Source organism: Mesocricetus auratus, unplaced genomic scaffold (assembly GCF_017639785.1).
Source record: "Mesocricetus auratus isolate SY011 unplaced genomic scaffold, BCM_Maur_2.0 Super-Scaffold_100006, whole genome shotgun sequence".
Lineage (NCBI taxonomy): Eukaryota > Metazoa > Chordata > Mammalia > Rodentia > Cricetidae > Mesocricetus > Mesocricetus auratus.
In genome coordinates, this window is record NW_024429190.1 from 18,434,237 (window position 1) to 18,451,733 (window position 17,497).

Below are 17,497 nucleotides of genomic sequence, written 5' to 3' on the forward strand. Positions count from 1 at the left end.
CACAGAGGCACACAGAGCATACGCAGATTTACAGACACACACAGAGATATATACACATACACACAGAAATACACACATACACACATACAGACAGACACATGCACACAAAGAGGCACATATACACATAGACACACATATACACACATATAGATACCCATACATACACAAACACACAGAGACACACAGACACACTGACATACACAGACACACAAATACACACATAATATACTCAGAGATACACACATATAAACACACAGATACGTATACACAGACACATACATACACACACGCATGTGCATGCCTTCACACATGCACCTGCACATATTCAGACCACATTTTATATTTGAAAGGAAAGAAGCCATTAGTCTGGATCATTTCTATTCATTATATTTTCATAGTTTCCACAGCAAACATGAATCATTTACAATTTGAATTCCCTAAGAATTTCTTGGGAACAAAGGAAGAGGAGGAGGAGGAACAGAAGCAGGAGAAAAAATAAATGCCAATCAGTGCATGTTCCCTGTGGTCTAGTGTCTTCAGGGCCCACTCATATCCTGTAGGGCTGTGCTAGGTTTCATGAGATAACCTACATAACACATTGGCTGAGGGCTCCTGCAAAATGACAGCCAGTGAAATGCTTGTATGCTCAAGGCAGTGTCCCTGGTATGCCGGGCTCTCGGGCACAGGGCTGGGTGATATTGGCACCTTTGGTCTCTGGCTGTCAGCAGTGATGCTCAGGTTGTGGGAAATTTACATGCAGACTTCTTCAGTGTTCTCTTTTGCAGTCTCCTACTGCACTCCAACGTCAAGTACATAGGATGGAATTAACCATATTCCTCATTTCCTTTTCTTTTAATTTGTGTGTGCACATGCACACACACTCACACACACACACACACACAAACACACACACACATGCTATGTGGAAGTCAGAGATCACCTCAGGTGCCAGTCTTTGCCTTCCTCCTTGTTTGAGACAATCTTTCGCTGTTTGCTGCAGTGTATATGTGTATAGCAGGTTGTCTGGCTCACGAGCTTCCAGGGATTCACTTGACTACCTGCCCTCCCATCTTACTGTTGGAGTGTTGGGATTACTATAGGTACGCTGCAGTGCTCATCTTTACATGGGCATTGGGGACCTGGGCATCTCAATTTAGGTCCTCACACTGTGTGGTAAGTGCTTTACCCACTGACCGTCTCCTCAACCTACAATACACCCCATTTCTTGATGCACTAGCACATCTGGTCCATGCTGAGACCCCTTCTTGTTTGTATTTATTTGTTTTTCTCATCTTTAGTCTTGATTACTGCTCTCATTTCTTTTGTGCTACAATATTCTCCTAATCCTGGAGAAAGTTACATGTATGTCTTTGATAAATAAACCCAAATCAATTTTTTATCTGACTATGTACATGTCATCTTTTTATGTATCTATGATCTATCTATCTGTCTGTCTATCTATCTATCTATCTATCTATCTATCTATCTATCTATCCACTCATATATATGTTTGTATCTACACCATCTATGGAATTTTACTTCATTTCTCTCTCTCTCTCTCTCTGTGTGTGTGTGTGTGTGTGTGTGTGTGTGCACTCATGTACTTTTAAACAAAATCTTGTGTCATCCCGGCTGGCCTTAAACTCTCTATGTACCTGAGCTGGTGCCTGTGTCTCCATTGATTACTTGCAGGAGTTAACAGTTTACGAGTTTGGCACAACCTATTTGACCTACAAAATACCCTCACTATGTGCAGGAAGGAAGAGGGGCTTGATCATTCTGAAACCCCTGTGCTGCTAGAGCCCGTGTCACAACCATGCCTGTCCTGTGGGATACAAGCAGGTCACGAGGCAGCACTTCTGCTAACTGGAGTAACCGAGGAAGGACTGAGAAGCAGCTGAGTTTGGAGGCCGGGCTTCTGCGGGGAGGGAGCTCTGTTCAGAAGTGGCCAGATGGAGCCACTGTCTTACAGATAAGACCTTTGTTGCTTTGATGATGCCTCATTCCAATTATGCAAATCTTTCCACTGGACCAGTTCAAAGGCCCTGTGTCCCACCACCAGTCGGAAGGAAAGGCTGCTGAGGGTCAACAGTAGATTGCTTTTGCTGAAGCAAGAGGAGAGCAGGGTATGGAGCTGCCTGGAAGCAAAGTGCCTGCTGCCAGCTTGGCTGTCTGCTCAGCCAGGGAAGAGCATCTCCATGCAGGTGCTGCCTCGTGCCCCTCACCTTGTCCTTGCAGGCACCTTCTACCCTCCCTACCCAGACCTTAGCACAGGATCCCTGGTAAACCGCAGACTACCAGACACCATGTCTCCCCGCCCACAGTCTCTCACTCCAATCCAGCTTCCGAGAATCTGAAAGGATGTCTTCCAGAAACACCCACATGCTTTTCTGTGCATTCTCACTGATTTCCATCCTTCATGGGTTACCAGATGTCAGTGGGTGCCCAGCCTTGGTAACATGCTCAGATCGTCTGCACTGTTTTGACACATATTGACAATCTCACCCCTTCCACATTGCATCAGAACATGTGATGGGTACTTCTCCAGTATCCATCAGACACCCTAAACTCCTAGATGAACCTCATGGCCTTCAGGATTGAATCCCTTTGGTCTACTGGAACAAATGAGGATTCCTCAGTAGGACATTTAAGTTCCAGCAGAATCTGCCCATAATGCATAGAGAACAGGAAGTGGCAGCATGCATGCAGTGACTGTTGTTGGATGCTGAGTTAGAAAGTGTGTCTCCCACAACTAGCAAGCCCATTCTAGTCATTTCCTGGGTGATGATTGGCCAGGTATTCAGTCACTCAGAACTGGGCTCACATGACTTCTCCTGGTCCTATGTGTGCTAATCTAGGGATGAGAGTTTCCAATCACATGTCCATCCCCTGCTCCTAAAACCCACCTCACTTCTATGAACAGCCATTCATATAATGGTCTTCAAAGATCCAGGCCTATGTTGTAAATCTTGCCCTTTAAAAAAAGTGGGAGGTGTGGGGTTGCATGCGTGTGATAAAGTTCCAGTTATGAAAGGGAGGCCCTGGATTACATGGATGGGCTCTATGTGTCATTGTCTTTACATGGGAGAGGTGGCGATACACATCACACAAGATGACAGCCATAGGACATCAGCTACCCGGGAAGAGAGAAGACGGGAGTTGAGCTCACAGCTAAAACGTCCTGCTCTGAGATGACTCCCCTGAGAACAGCATTGACATCTTCACGAGTTGGAGCCTTCTGAAACCCATGAAAGGCTTCAACACCGTTTTATAGTCTGGTTTGGAGATGAGGTCTCCCCTCAACAGGCTCATGTGTCTTGCCCCTTATGCAGCAGCATTCCAAGACCTTTTGGGAAGTAGTTGGACCACAAGACCTTCTTAAGTGAATCTGTCCTCTGGTGGAGTCATCATGTGAGTGAACTGTTGGAGGTGATGGAAGTGTGGGACACGGGGCTGAGTTAGAGGAAGTGCACCACTGGGTGTGAGCCTAGGAATATTTATCTTGTCCTCAGCTCCTTCCTGTCTCTTCTGTGCTCCCCAGACACAGCTATGTGAACTACTTTACCTCACCAAGTCCTCAGAGCCATGATTCTCTGATCGTGGTAATAGAGTTAGCTGTTGATGGATGGGAATGGTGAACTGTGAGCTAAAAGAGACCACCACTTCCTCTCAGGAATTTTCACTGTGACAAAAATCTGAGCAGCACAACTGGGAACCAAACTTTAGCATGAAGCTTGGAGGAGACATGTCCCATTAAAACACGGCATCAAGTGCGTGCTGTAATTACAGCAGCCTCGGGGACACACATACACACCATCCTTCGGGTCTGTGATCTGCCTTGCTACCTGAACTCCTCAGAGCCCATGTCATCCTATTCCCTAAGATTGTCTGTCACCCTGAACCCACCCCACCCATGGCCTGGCTTAAGCTGCGGTCTGTCAAATGTAATGACGCTTTTTAAATTTTATTTGTTTTAATTTTTATTTTATTATTTGTGTGTGTGTGTGTGTGTGTGTGTGTGTGTGCACATTGAATCCAGGGGTTGAGGTATGTCCTCTTTAGTCACTCTGCAAGCTATATTTTGAAACAGGGTCTCTCACTCAACCTAGAATTTCCTGATTTGGATAGACTGATCAGCAAGCCTCAAGGATCTCTCCATTTCCTCCTCTCCAGCACAAAGACTACGGGCATGTGTCTCTGCACCCAGATATTTTGCATGAGTGCTTGGGATTTGAACTCAGGACCTCTTTCTTGCGCAGCAAGCACTTTATCCACCAACCTTATCCCCTTCCTAAGGATGATTTCCCTGCACTGCACCTCGGATCCTCATAAGAGCCCAGTGAGTAGATTCTGCTATTGTTCTTGACACACAGTGAGGTCTGAAGACTGAGGAACCAGGGGCACATTGCCCGAGAGCAGCAGAGCTGACAAGCAAGCCCAGGCTCTCTGCCTGTAAGTTGTGAGCACTCATCCTCAGTTTCCCTGCTCATTAAGCACCCCACACAGACCAGCACCAACCTGCCCTGAAGCATGCAGAAGATACTAGATCTAACTTGAGACAGATTCTTGAAAATTGTTCCCTGACCTATGCACATGTTTGAGGTACATGTACACACACGCACTCTCTCTCTCTCTCTCTCTCTCTCTCTCTCTCTCTCTCTCTCTCTCACACACACACACACACACACATACACACACACTCATCACAGAGCCCTGAGAAGACACCGAGGAATGACTCTCTGTGTAAACCTTTATCTGTATCCATGTGTAGTTTTTTTTTGGATAAATTAAATCTGCCAGATAACAACAGCCTCCTTTCTCCCCTTGTCGTACAGGTGAGGGTGAAGAACTTGTGCTCAGAGTCTGGCTCTGGCATGCCTAGTGGGGATGACCTTGGGAGTCTCTCAGAAGGGCTGGCGGCTGTCCTCCTGGTACTGGCAGGGTTGAGCATTTGCTGACACATGGCAAGTGCTCAATAGATGTTTGAGTGAACGTGCCAGTGAATGCTTCTCATCCCAGCCTGGCAGGATGGCATCAGGTCTGCAGTGTCTATAAGATCTACTCTGCTCATCCTCAGGACCCAGCGAGTATACCCTGAGCCCATGAAGGCTCAGCCGTGAAGGAAAGAGAACCAGCAGGTAACTTGAAGTTAATTTTCTCCATGTAGCGGATACTTTACTGACCCCAGGCTTTGCCTGCTAGCTTTTAACCAAGCAGGAAGAGCCCAAATGAAAAAGCAGCTTGTTGTGTCCTGGCTGCAGCTGGCAAGAGACCCCAAGGAGGAGAGTACAAAGCATGGGTCCCTCTGTACCCTGTGGCCCTTGAGGGGCTTGTAGTATTGTGAGACGGGGAGCCGTTGCTTAAATGCAGCCAAAGATGGAGGCTAGATGGTGCACATGCCTTCCAGCTGTTGGGTTGAGGAGTCCACAGTGCATGGCAGGCCACCACAAAGAGAAGCAGTCAGGGGAGCTGGGCTTGGTGGGTGCTGTGAAGCCTGGGAAGACCACCTGTTGCCTGCCTTCAGTGGGCTTGCCTGTAAGAGGGTCAGGAGTAAGTCTGGCTGAGGGCCATGGAAGATGACATGGACATAAAGCCAGACCTGGGGCCTGTGGCACAGAGGAACTGGTTTGCAGCTGTGAGAGAAGTGACTGTCCCACAGGTCTGCAGCTGTGTTGAGTCTGAGCATGGTGGGCTGGGGACAGGGCCTTTTTGTTCACCTGGTTGGTACTAGGATTGCTGAGGCATGCCAGGCTGGCACTAAGCAGTGGTTTGAATAGTGGGTCAGGGAGGATGATGGTATTGAGAAGAGATGACAGGCCCTTTTTGGAGGTATGTGATATATAGTCTTGCCTTCTCTAGGTGGACACACCTGTGTTATGGGCATCGGGGAGCTCTGGAGGGTGCTGGATTAGGGATGTTTCACCTTCTGACTGAGTGCTCTGGGCCCTCTATCCGTGGAGAATCCTTGCACAGTCCTTGTCTTTCACGCTCTGACCTGTGGATAATTTCATTTTCCACTCAGCGATCCCCTGCCTTGCCCTGCTGCAGCTGCATTGGCCTGTACACTGTTTCCCGCCCCGGCCAAGCACGAGCCAGCATTGGCCTGTACACTGTTTCCCGCCCCGGCCAAGCACGAGCCAGCTGCAGGGCTTTTACACTGCTCTGATGCTAGCCTGCACTTTGTACTTCCAGACTCCCCTGCTCCTGCTCCTTATTTTTCTCATGTCTCTACTCCAATGCTACTTTCTTTGAGAAGCCTTTGAGGACCACCACACCCCCAACAGCCCACATACCGCAGAAACACATCTCCAGAAGCCCATATGCTTCAGAACCCCATCTCTAACAGTTATGTGCCCCAGAACCACAGACTGGGGCCCACTCATTTTTGTTGCCCCAAACACTGCAAACCCCAAAAAATTTGCATCTGGTTCTGGAACATGTTGGCATTTTCCTACCAATCACTGTTTTCCTTGGGAGGCTAAGAGTGTAGGTAGGACACATACCGCAACATTTCTATTAGGTTTGTCTGACGCTGTGGTGAGCACATTTGCAAGAGTGGTCATAAGTTCAAGACACAATATAGGATCTCTACACACACTCAGCAATAAGTGACCCATTCTTAAGGAGGCAGTCCATAGCATCTGGGGCCAGCTCCTAGAAGGGACAGGAGGGAGGAGGGATAGAGAGGGGGAAAGGGATGGGAGGCAGGGACAGGAAGGAGGAGGGAGGAGGAAGAAGGTGGGGAAGGGAGGGAAGAGGGAGGAGGGAGAGACAGGAGGGAGAGAAGATGATCTTAGTCAAAGTGCATATCCTTCCTTCCTTGGGACAACAGTATGAGTTGAGACAAAGAGAGAGGCAGGGGAGAGAGGGGTGGGGAGGCAGAGGCAGAGGGAGAAACACCCATCCCATTGCAACCAGACAGATTTCACCACATCTCAGAGTCCCCAGGCGATGTGATGGCAGGAGGCCCTTTGTCAGGCATACCTGGATGAAGGGGAAAAGGAGCCCCACAGCGAAGTTGGAGAGCCAGTTGACTGTGCCTGCGATAATGAAGGCTGCCGGCCTCTCTGACTGCTGGAAGAACTCTCCAGTCAGGATGAATGGGATCCCACCTGTGAGGGGAGAGCCAGGACAGGAATGAACCCCTACGTAGACCTCATCCACCACACTACCTCTATAACCAGGTGCTGGACCACCGTGAAGTGAGGATACTGTCTTGGCAGGAGTAGCTGTACCTCCATGAGGGAGGGTTGGAGCCCTTAGCAGCCCTCAGCCTTGGGCTCCAGAGACACAAACATTTCTCTGGCCTAGTTGAAAGAGCACTAGGGCCCCAGCTGAGATCCAGCACAAACCTTGAATTGCATGGACACAAGTGATGTGTAAGGCAACACACATTGATGAGATACAGATGCAGCTCCATTCACAGTGGGGTCATGCTCCTATCTAGGGCTAAAATGCATTTATTGCACATCTGCTGCCTGCTCGTTGCTCAGCCTCACCACCTTACAAGTGCTTACAGCATTTGCACTAGCCTGACTTTAGACTCGGTCTTTAAACTAGAACACTTAGGATTTGCATATGAAGAGTCACCCAAAAGGCTCACAGATAAGGTTTGGCCCCTAACTGGTGGGTGTAATCCTGAAATGTGACTGGTCCACAAGCACTCTAACTTAATCAATAGATTAATCCCTTGATGGTATTAGAGGAAGGGGAGGCATGCCCTGAAAAGATACATGGCATCGCTGGCATATCTCTCTCTCTCTCTCTCTCTCTCTCTCTCTCTCTCTCTCTCTCTCTCTCTCTCTCTCTCTCTCCTCTGCTCTATCAATCCTCTCACCATGGTGTTCCACCTTCACCAGAGTCATGACCTAGAAAGACAGGCATGTTTGCTGACCACTTCCTCTCTCTCTGCTTCCTGTCTGTCCCGGAGTGAGCAGCTCTGCCCATCAATCATGGTACTATACCCTATATCAGGCCCAGAAAATCTGCTGTGACCTGTGAAACTGTAAGCCAAAATGATCTTAAAAATGGATTCCTCCAGGGGCTGGAGAGATGGCTTATAAGTTAAGAGCCATGATTGCTCTTCCTGAGGTCCTGAGTTCAATTCCCAGCAACATCTATAATGAGATCTGGTGCCCACTTCTGGCATGCAGGCATACATGGAGGCAGAATGTTGTATACATAATAAATAAATACAAATCTAAAAAAAATAGCTTCCTCTAGTAATTCATCAGAACGATGAAAAATACCAACAATAGCCCATGATCCTTTGGGCAGGCTGCCACAGGGGCACACTACAGGGCAGTGCAGCCAGGCAGGTGGCCCACACAAGCCCATCTTGAAGGGCTATTGCAATGGAGGGTCAGTTGGAGGGAGACTGGGGAGTCAGGCAGGGACATCAGCAGGAAGCAAGCAGTTGAGAACGCTGGTGTATGTGTGGGGTGGGGGTTTGTTGTGGACTATTACTTTAACTAAGTAAAGGTGTGTTCCATTCGCTTATTCTGCATTTGTTTAATTATGTATAGATGTGTTGCTGTTTTACCTTGCCTGCCTAAGGCACCTGATTGGTCTAATAAAAAACTTAATGACCAACAGTGAGGCAGTAGAGGGTTAGTTGGACTGGTGGGCAGAGAGACTAAGGAGGAAGAGGAAGAGGAGGAGGAGGAATCTAGGTGTGTGTGTGTGTGTGTGTGTGGAGAGAGAGAGACAGACAGAGACAGAGACAGAGACAGAGACAGAGAGACAGACAGAGAGACAGGGGGGAAAGGGGGGAAGAAAAGACAAGAATGAGGGAGAAAAAGAGGGAGACACCCAGGGCCAGCCAACCAGGCAGCTGCCAGTCAGTCAAACATGGAGTAGAATATTCAAAATGAAAGAAAGGTAAAAAAAAGCCCCCAGACAAAATGTAGATGAAGAGAAACAGGTTAAAATAAGTTATAAGAGCTAGTGTGACAAGCATAAGCTAAGGCCCAGCATTCACAACTGATATGGGAAATATTGGCAAGAGCTTTATGGCTCCCTCTTTCATCACTAAGGTAGAGTAATACTAACTTGGATTTGCATAGATCAATCATGCGGAGAAACAGTATTCTCCTCCCCACTGCCAATTAACATGTTTTTCATTCTCACGGAGCTCTCTGCTCATCCCTCCAAAGTGATGCTCAGGCTGGGACAATGCCCCTTATAACCTCCTGTCCAAGAAGGAAGCTGTTGATGTCTTCAGAGAAATGCACCATGAGAGCTCAAACTGGCCCCACACGTTCTAATTAAAGATTGGGGTCCTCGGGCTGGAGAGATGGCTCAGAGGTTAAGAGCACTGACTGTTCCTCCAGAGGACCTGAGTTCAATTCCCGGCAACCACATGGTGGCTCACAGCCACCTTGAATGAGATCTGGTGCCCTCCGCTGGTGTGCAAGCAGAAGACTGTATACACAATAAATAAAATATTAAAAAAAAAGATTGGGGTCCTCTACATTTTAATGGTGATCAATCAGGTATGAAACAAAGTCTATCAGAAAAAGCTCCCATCATGGCTGGGGTGGGGCTCATCTTCCAGTTAACACGGGGACAAAGGTTTACGAGCTGTGACACTCAGGATGACCTACTGTCCCGTCCCAGCTTTACAGCAGAATATCAGGGACATTTGCAGAGTCAGCCAAGCAGGCCCTATCACCCAGGTGGGATCTCAGCTTAATCAACTCCTAAATGCTTAGAGAGGAAAGCTATCCAGCTGTGACTAATCCCAAATTGCTAAATTAGTCTACTCCTGCAGAACCAGTGCAGACTGACACCAGGTGGGCTGGCAGGTCATGTGGTGAGGAGCACGTCTGGGACCTGGGTGGGGCAGAGGCTCAACAGGGTAATTTATTGTGGAGCTGACACTAACTGGCTCTCCAGCTGACAGGAGAATGGACTTTCCTCAGATTCTATGGCATACCGTTGTTGCTCAATGGCTCTAATGTCTGCATGACTGTCCTCTCCTAGGAGTCAGATCTCTGCCTATCGTTGCTAAGGGCAGGAAGTGTGGGAAGATCCCCAGAGGCACACTTCTATGTTTGTTCTCATCCAAGCCCTTGAGGGTGGCACTGTCATGGCCATCTGAGTGAATGTCTTCCACTCGGACATTTTGAGAGTGTAAGGGGACTGGTTATTGTACAACCATGTTCAGAGGCAGCTGTGGTGGGTATCTGTCCCAGAAAAGCCACAATGAGGGGATAGAGACATCATTCTGGGTCCCACAAGTGTCAAGGCAGGGCAGAGAGGGTGCTGGGTCCCAAGTGCACTGGGCTTTCCCTGACTCTTCTCAGTCAACGTGAATGTCTTATGTGAGATGATATCTGGGATGTGCTGACGGCCGCCTGTGCATTTCTCTGGCCCTAAGACTCTCTCTGGGTAGGCAGCATTATCTCAGTTCACAAGAGAGGACACTGAGGCACAGAAGAGTGGGCCTCCAAAGGTGGATCTAGGTGTCTGTGGCAGAGATAGCACTGGGAATGTTTCTCAATGCCAGCCTGAGGCTGGGTGAGGATGCTGGACAGTGGGGCAGGATGCAGGGCAGATGGAGGAAGAGGTCTGGAAAAGATAGCAGCAGGTTCTGCACTTCTCTGTTCTCTAACTTCTACAGGCGAGGCAGCTTGTTTTCCCTTTGCAGGCATCTCCCCCAAGCGTTTGCAGCCTGTGCTGTAGGTGTCAGGCTGGGCCAGCATTAGATATGTCAAGAGAGTGCTCTGCAGCTGGGCCACACTGACACCCTCGGTTAGCAGCAAGCATCTGTCCTTTACAAGGTCCTCTTCCCAGACCCGGAAGCTGAGCCCTGTTTGGTGGGAAGCTGAAAGCCCCCCTTTCCCCCATATCCAAGCTGACAGCTGCAGGCTGGACCTGCTCCAGGCCAGTCTCAAGAAGATTTTTTTTCCTGCCTGTTTGTTTTTGCAGTGTTGGGGATGGAACCCAGGGACTTGGTCATGCTAGGCAAGCACTTGACCTCTGAGAGACCCACAGCCCTCTTCCTGGCTCTTAAAAGGCGGTGCTTGGATCCTGAGGTGAGGCTCCTCCCGTGGCACCTTCAGTCTCTAGCTCTCTCCTCCTCAGGAATCCTCTTCCTCATTTTCCTACTCCCAGCCCAGCAGCCTGCAAACCAGCCCTCACCCTAACTTCTTTGTCCAAAATCCCTTCCTGGCTCTGGGGCTGGGGGCACCACCTTCTGTGTACCCACGGTGCCATGTCCACCCTCTGGCTGCACCCATCTAGCAGTTGGGGAGACCCTCTGTCTGGGAGCTTATCTGTAAGACTCAGTTCTAGGCTGTCTGCAGACCTTCTGTAGTGATTTGAATGAAAATGGCCTTCACAGGCTCATGGCGAGTGACACTATTAGGAGGTGTGGCCTTGTTGGAGTAGATGTGATCTTGTTGGAGGAAGTGTAGAACTGGGGGGGTGGGCTTTGAGGCTTTAGATGCTCAAGACAGGCTGAATGTCTCACTCTTCCTTCCTTCTGCCTAAAGAACTCTCAACCCCTCTCCAGCCATGTCTGCACTCACCATGCTTCCCATCACGATGATAATGGACTAAAACGCTGACCTGTAGGCAAGCCCTGATTAAATGTTTTCCTGTGGTCTCGGTGTCTCTTCACAGCAATAGAACACTGACTGAGATAACTTCCTGTGGCCTCCAGCAGCTCCTGGACAAGTTGAGTTAGGATGTACAGGAGCATCCCGACGAGCTCAGTTGGGATGCACATCCCCACCCTCCCCATCACGCTGTCATTCTTCATTTCATTATCTGGTGTTCACACCTCCGGTTTCTTAAAATGTAATCTTATATACATGGCATTTAACTACCGTATAATTCTTTGCCTTGAAGTGAAAGCTCCACAAGGCTGGTCCAGATGTCTGGCCCTCGTGTGTAGATGCCGCAAATACAAATGCGCATGAGAAATAGAAACCTCTCTAAAGAAGGGGACAGATAGCTTAATGGTTTGACAGGTTAAGAATTCAGAAGGGAGGAAAGGTAGTGACTTGGAGGCCAGGAACAGGTGAACCCATGAATGTGCTAACACTGCAGACTGTCAACACTTGCCCCGAGGAAGGTACCATGGCAGGGGTGGCAGACAGGAGATGGAAGGGGCTTCCTGTGTGTGTGTACATGTATATGTGTGCATGCATATATGTGTGTTTGTGTGTGCATTCGTGTGTACATCTATGTGTGTGTTTGTATATGTGCACATGTCTGTGCCTTGTGTGTGTTTACGTTTGTGTATACATACATGTGTATGCATGTGTATATGTGCATGGATGTATGTGTATGTAAAAAAGGACGTAAACACAATCTGTTTCTGGCCACTTTGCTCCCAGTGTGGAGAATGACAACAACTCCTTTACATACTTTTGATTGGCCTGAATCGAGCCTCCCCTCAGATGAACAGGAAGATGATGGTCAGAATATGAACGCACTGGGCTGCTTATGTCTTTTTTTAGCAGCCGATTTTTGACACATTAGAGAAATGAATCATTATCCTGTAATTGCTTCTCACTTGGAAAGGTGCAAATTAAAACAAGGTCAATGTTGATGCCCCAGGCCTACAAGAGTCTGCTCATTAAAGCTATGGAAGAAGCTGTGGGGTGGAGGGGAGGCTTCCTCGTGACCTGTTTCTACCACCTACTCAGCTTGTGAGGTTCTAACAGAAGCTGAGGCAGATGAAGGGCAACACCTCACACCCTGTCTCAACCAACTGCTGAGTTTCTTGCGAAAGGAGACAGCACAGGTAGAGAATGTAGTATCATATCAGAATGTAATAACTGCTCAATAAAGGTGCTGATGGTGACGACAACAACAGTAAAACTGATAATAGTTATGGTAGTGGTGATGTTGGGGACTGGACTATTGTGTCTCTTCCCATTTGTATATTGAAAACTTAATGGTATCAATGCAATGCTTAATAAAGGCAAAACCCTCATAAGATTAATAACCTTAAAACTGAGACCCCAGAGACTGTACCTTCTTTCTGTCATGTGATTGCAGAGCAAGAAAATATGACCATGTAGCTGATCTTGATTTTGAACTTCTGACCTCCAGAACTGTGAGGTGTTTGCTTGTAAGTTGCCCCATATATGGTGTTTTGGTAGAGATGTCAAAGGGCCCTGTGCTTGTCTGGTATCTTTTCAGCTACCTAGGACCATATTGATGCCCAGGGGCCATGTTATATCAGGGGCTATACAGATCTAAGAGTCATATACTGCAATCTGGTGCCATGGTGATGTCCTGGCCAGGGCTGCAGCTGAGGGCTATGTCTGGGTCCGTGGCCCTACTGAAGCTAGGGTCTGTGTTGATTGATGTCTGTGGCCTGTGTCATCAAGGGCCATAGGAACCATGTGTGATAAAATCAGAGGGCCATGCTGAGCCAGCCCTGCCTTATGCCAGGCCCCGGATAGCTGATCCTGCCCCTTGCTGGACACTGAAACAACAGAGCTGGCCCTGACCCTCTCGGGAGAGCCCTCCCACCCTTCCCACTCCCCATACTTGGGAGAGATGGCCCCGCCCCTTGCCACAGGTGAGGGAGAGCTGACTCTGATGGCACACGTGTAGCGGAGCTGTCTCCACCCCTCGTCTGAGGTGGGCAGCCCCAATGGCCTGGACTGACCAGGTTAATTACTACACAGGCACACGGGACTGGGGCTGGATCATCCTAACATCTGCCCAGTCTAGGACCTGCTAGAGCTCATGAAGGGGCTGGGCCTGTGGATCTCCATGGCTCAGGGTGGCCATGGGATAGCTGAGAGGAGTTTGGGAGAGGAGCCAGGGATGATGGCGTACAAGAAGCCAGAGGCCTTCATTGTAATGAACATTGCAAGTAAAGTTGATTGGACAAAAGGGTATACTTATGTGACTCATGTGACTCCCAATGTCACCAGGACAAATGAAGAGGTGTTGGAGAGGTGGGAAAGATGGTTGGATGATTGAAGAGGTTTTTTTTTTTTTTGATGTTGTTATTTTTTGTTTGCTTGATTTGGTTTGATTTTTTAAATTTTTCTTTTGGGGGACACTGCATGGGTGAGGGGAGGATATGGAGAGACTGGAAGGTGAATGGAATTAGGGTACATGATATAAAATTCCCAAAGAGTCAACAAAGAAATTATGTTAAATAACAAAAAACCCAATCGATCAATCAATAAATCAGTCAGTCAATCAATAATAGAGGCTTAGCCTCTGGAGCTTAGGGTTATTTTTAAAGAGAGCAACTGCTTGTAGTTTCTTCTGAAGGCAAGCTTTTCAGAAGAGAACTTGGCAGGAAATCATAAAACACACTGCCGTGTGTTCCTGCTCAAGCTGCAGGCTGTGAGCTCCCTAATTAACTCTCCCCAAGGCTGTGGGAAAAGATAAGAAGGAAAACTGAGCAGTGAGAGACTCGGGGGAGAATGGAGAGGCTGAGGAGGAGACTATCAGGCTCAGAGTCGGGCGAATCCTGATTGTGTTCTGTCTACATTGCGTGTGCTGTGGACTAAGCAAGGCTCGCATAGTCATCAGCAGTAAAAATGGAAGTCTACTTTACAGAGATGCTGTGGTCCTAGGGATGCACATGGCAATGTCCTGGTGGAGCAGGTGCTAATGGGAACTTTGCAAGCTCCCTGGTCTGCTTGGACAAGTGGAACATGCGCTGTACCCTCACTGAGCATGTTCTGGATGGTGGACATATTTATCTCCAAGGGCCACGTGTGCCTATAGCTGCCTAAGTTCACGAAGTGTTTTCCTGCCATCACTGGCACATCACTGTGGCCAGATTAGTTTGCTGTGACTGCTGTAACAAACAGACAAATGTGGTCACTTCATAAACCAGGAAGTTGTCATGCCAGACCTGGATGCCTGGAGCTTGGGAGGGGAAGTGTCTTGTTCCTGCCAAAGGCTCTGAATCTCCTTTGTGCTTCTTGGAATGGTCCTTCCTGGTCTTTTCTTTTTGTACTTCCAACCAGGCTGACCACATCTCAAGAGCCATAACTAACTGTTCTCCAAGGCCTTGTTTCTAGATAATGTTGCATTCCAAGGACACAAGCAGACATGAATCTTGAGGGATGCTATTCAATCCACCACAAGATTGGAGCATGCTATGGTTTAAGTATGAAACATCTCCCGAATTCATGTGTTGAATATTTGGTCCCCAGTGGTAGCAGTGCTGTATGTGTGCGTGCGTGCGTGCGTGTGCATGCGTGTGTGTGTGCGTGTGTGTGCGTGTGTGTGTGCGTGCATGCGTGTGTGTGCGTGCATGCGTGTGTGCATGCGTGTGTGTGTGCACGTGTGTGTGCGCGTGTGTGTGCGTGCATGCGTGTGTGTGTGCGCGTGCATGCGTGTGTGTGTGTGTGTGTGTGTGTGCGCGTGCGCGCGCGCATAAACTTAAGGATGTAAGACCTCACTAGGAGATGTCGGTTTCAGTGAGTGTGCCTCGAGGGTTATATACCTAGTCTGGGTCTCTCCGTCCCTGCCCCACTTTCTGCTTGTGCTGAAGTGAACAGCCTCTTTCTGCTCATCCTGTTACTGTGACCTTCCTCCTCAATATCACTCATGCTGAGTGTTTGGTCAGAGTGACTTAACATCTGATCAAACAGAGCACGAACCTGGCACTGTGTTGACTTGAGGAACAACTTGTGGGCATCATCTGTGGAAACCGCAGGGCTCTAGACCTCCTGTGCTAACAGAGCAATGCTTTGTTTTACCCACCACTAATGGACAGAGGGCTTCATCCTGAAGGTCACAGTCATGTGCCACTGTGCTAATGGCCAAGACATCCATGGCTCTGGCATTGCCTTGTGTTCTCCCCACAGTTTTCTGTCTACAAAATTTCTTCAAATTACCCTTTTGAGAGGTATCCCACCCACACATCAGTCTGAGCCATCACAGACAAGTTCTGTGACCTCAAGCCCTGAGCAGGAAGAGTCTGATCTTACATGATCTCACAAGACTGACTGATGATGAAGCATGGTTATCCATGCTGACTTGTAGCTCTTACATTATCACATTAATTATGACCATATCTGGCTGCTGAGCTGGAATACATTTTTTCATATAGAATAGACATGTATTTTAAAGTTTTCTACTATGTACATGGGCTGAATCATGTCCTCAAAGGATGTGTCGATGTCTACCATTGGTACCCGTGACAGTGACCCTATTTGGAGGAAGGGTCTGTGAAGAAATGGCCAAGTTAAGCTGAGTCCATGGTGAGGTCATGTGTAGCTGACATCTGCTAATTGGTGTTCTTATAAGGATAAAGATGGGGATGGGGATGGGGATGGGGATGAGGATGAGGATCAGGACAAGGATAAGGATGCCCTGAGGATGGAGGCTACCAGCATGGGGCATGGAAAGCTAGTGAGGACTTCTTTCTTGCAGCCTTGTGGGGAGTATGCCCCTGACCTCACCTCTACACCTAGGTCTATGACTTCTATTTCAGCCATCCAGTTTGTGTTAAACTGCTCTAGCAGCTGTGGAAGTAGATTAAATCACTTTGGGCTAGGAGACAGTAAGAGCTCTGAACAGAAATAGAACCAAGAGAGGCATGATGGTATTTTACAACTGAGAAGCATGGAAGGTTGTTGGAGTAGTGTGCTATGGTTTGTGTCTGGAGTGGCCATCAAAGAGTCCAAGTCTTAAAGTCTTCATTCTTAATATCATATGGGAAATGGTGGAAGCTTCAAGGTGGTGCTGTGTGGGAGGGTTCTCTGGCCATGGAAGGGGTGCCCTTGCCTGGAGATGCAATCAGCTTTGCTCTGTCTGGTGCTCTCTCTGGCACACTCTCAACCCATCACAGGCCTGGGGTGGTTTTAAATGCAAATGGCCCCCATAGACTCACAGGGATGGGACTGTTGGAAGTGTGGCCTTGTTGGAGGAAGTGTGCCACTGGGGGTGGGCTTTGAGATTTAAGAAGCTCAAGCTAGTTCCAGTATCTCTCTCTTCCTGCTGTCTGCTGAACCAGCTGTAGAACTCTCTGCTCCCTCTCCAGCACCATGTCTGCCTTCATGCAGCTTTCTGCCATGATGATAATGGACTAAAAATATTGTGAACTATAAGGCAGTCCCAATAAATGCTTTCCATTATAAGAGTTGTGGTCATGGTGTCTCCTCACAGCAATAAAATCCTAGCTAAGACAGATCAGAACCTCCCAAACTATGAGCCAAAATAATCTCTTTCTTTTTCTAAGTTGGTTGTCTCAAGTAATTTGTTGAGTGGATGGCAAATTCCTGTGATGGTCAGTTTTAACTGTCAACCTGACCAATCTAGAACTACCTTGGGAGTGTCTCAACAAGGGATTGTCTAGGCTACTTTGGTTGTGGGCTTGTCTGTGGGGGATTCTCATGAGTACATGAATTAAGGTGGGAAAACAGCAGGGCAGTGCCACTCCCTAGACAGACTCCCTGCATACTGTGCATGTGTAGAGAGGTGCTGAGCACTAACAAACTTGAATGCATTCATTTCCCTCTGCTCTTGACTGTAGATGTGATTTCCTGCTTCGGGT

General features: G+C 48.2%; 1 protein-coding gene across 4 annotated transcripts in view; it reads right to left on the minus strand.

The window, feature by feature from the left end:
- The window catches only part of Slc2a9 (solute carrier family 2 member 9), a 129,053-nt gene that overhangs the window by 9,023 nt on the left and 102,533 nt on the right, over positions 1 to 17,497 (minus strand). For 3 of the 4 annotated variants that reach the window (XM_013112513.3, XM_040747019.1, XM_021226436.2), the window contains one exon: positions 6,985 to 7,112. In XM_013112513.3, the coding sequence (XP_012967967.1) occupies positions 6,985 to 7,112 (128 nt within the window). Of the gene's footprint in view, positions 1 to 371; positions 6,655 to 6,984; positions 7,113 to 17,497 lie in introns of those variants that run through there. The other variant, XM_040747018.1, reaches the window with a different exon arrangement.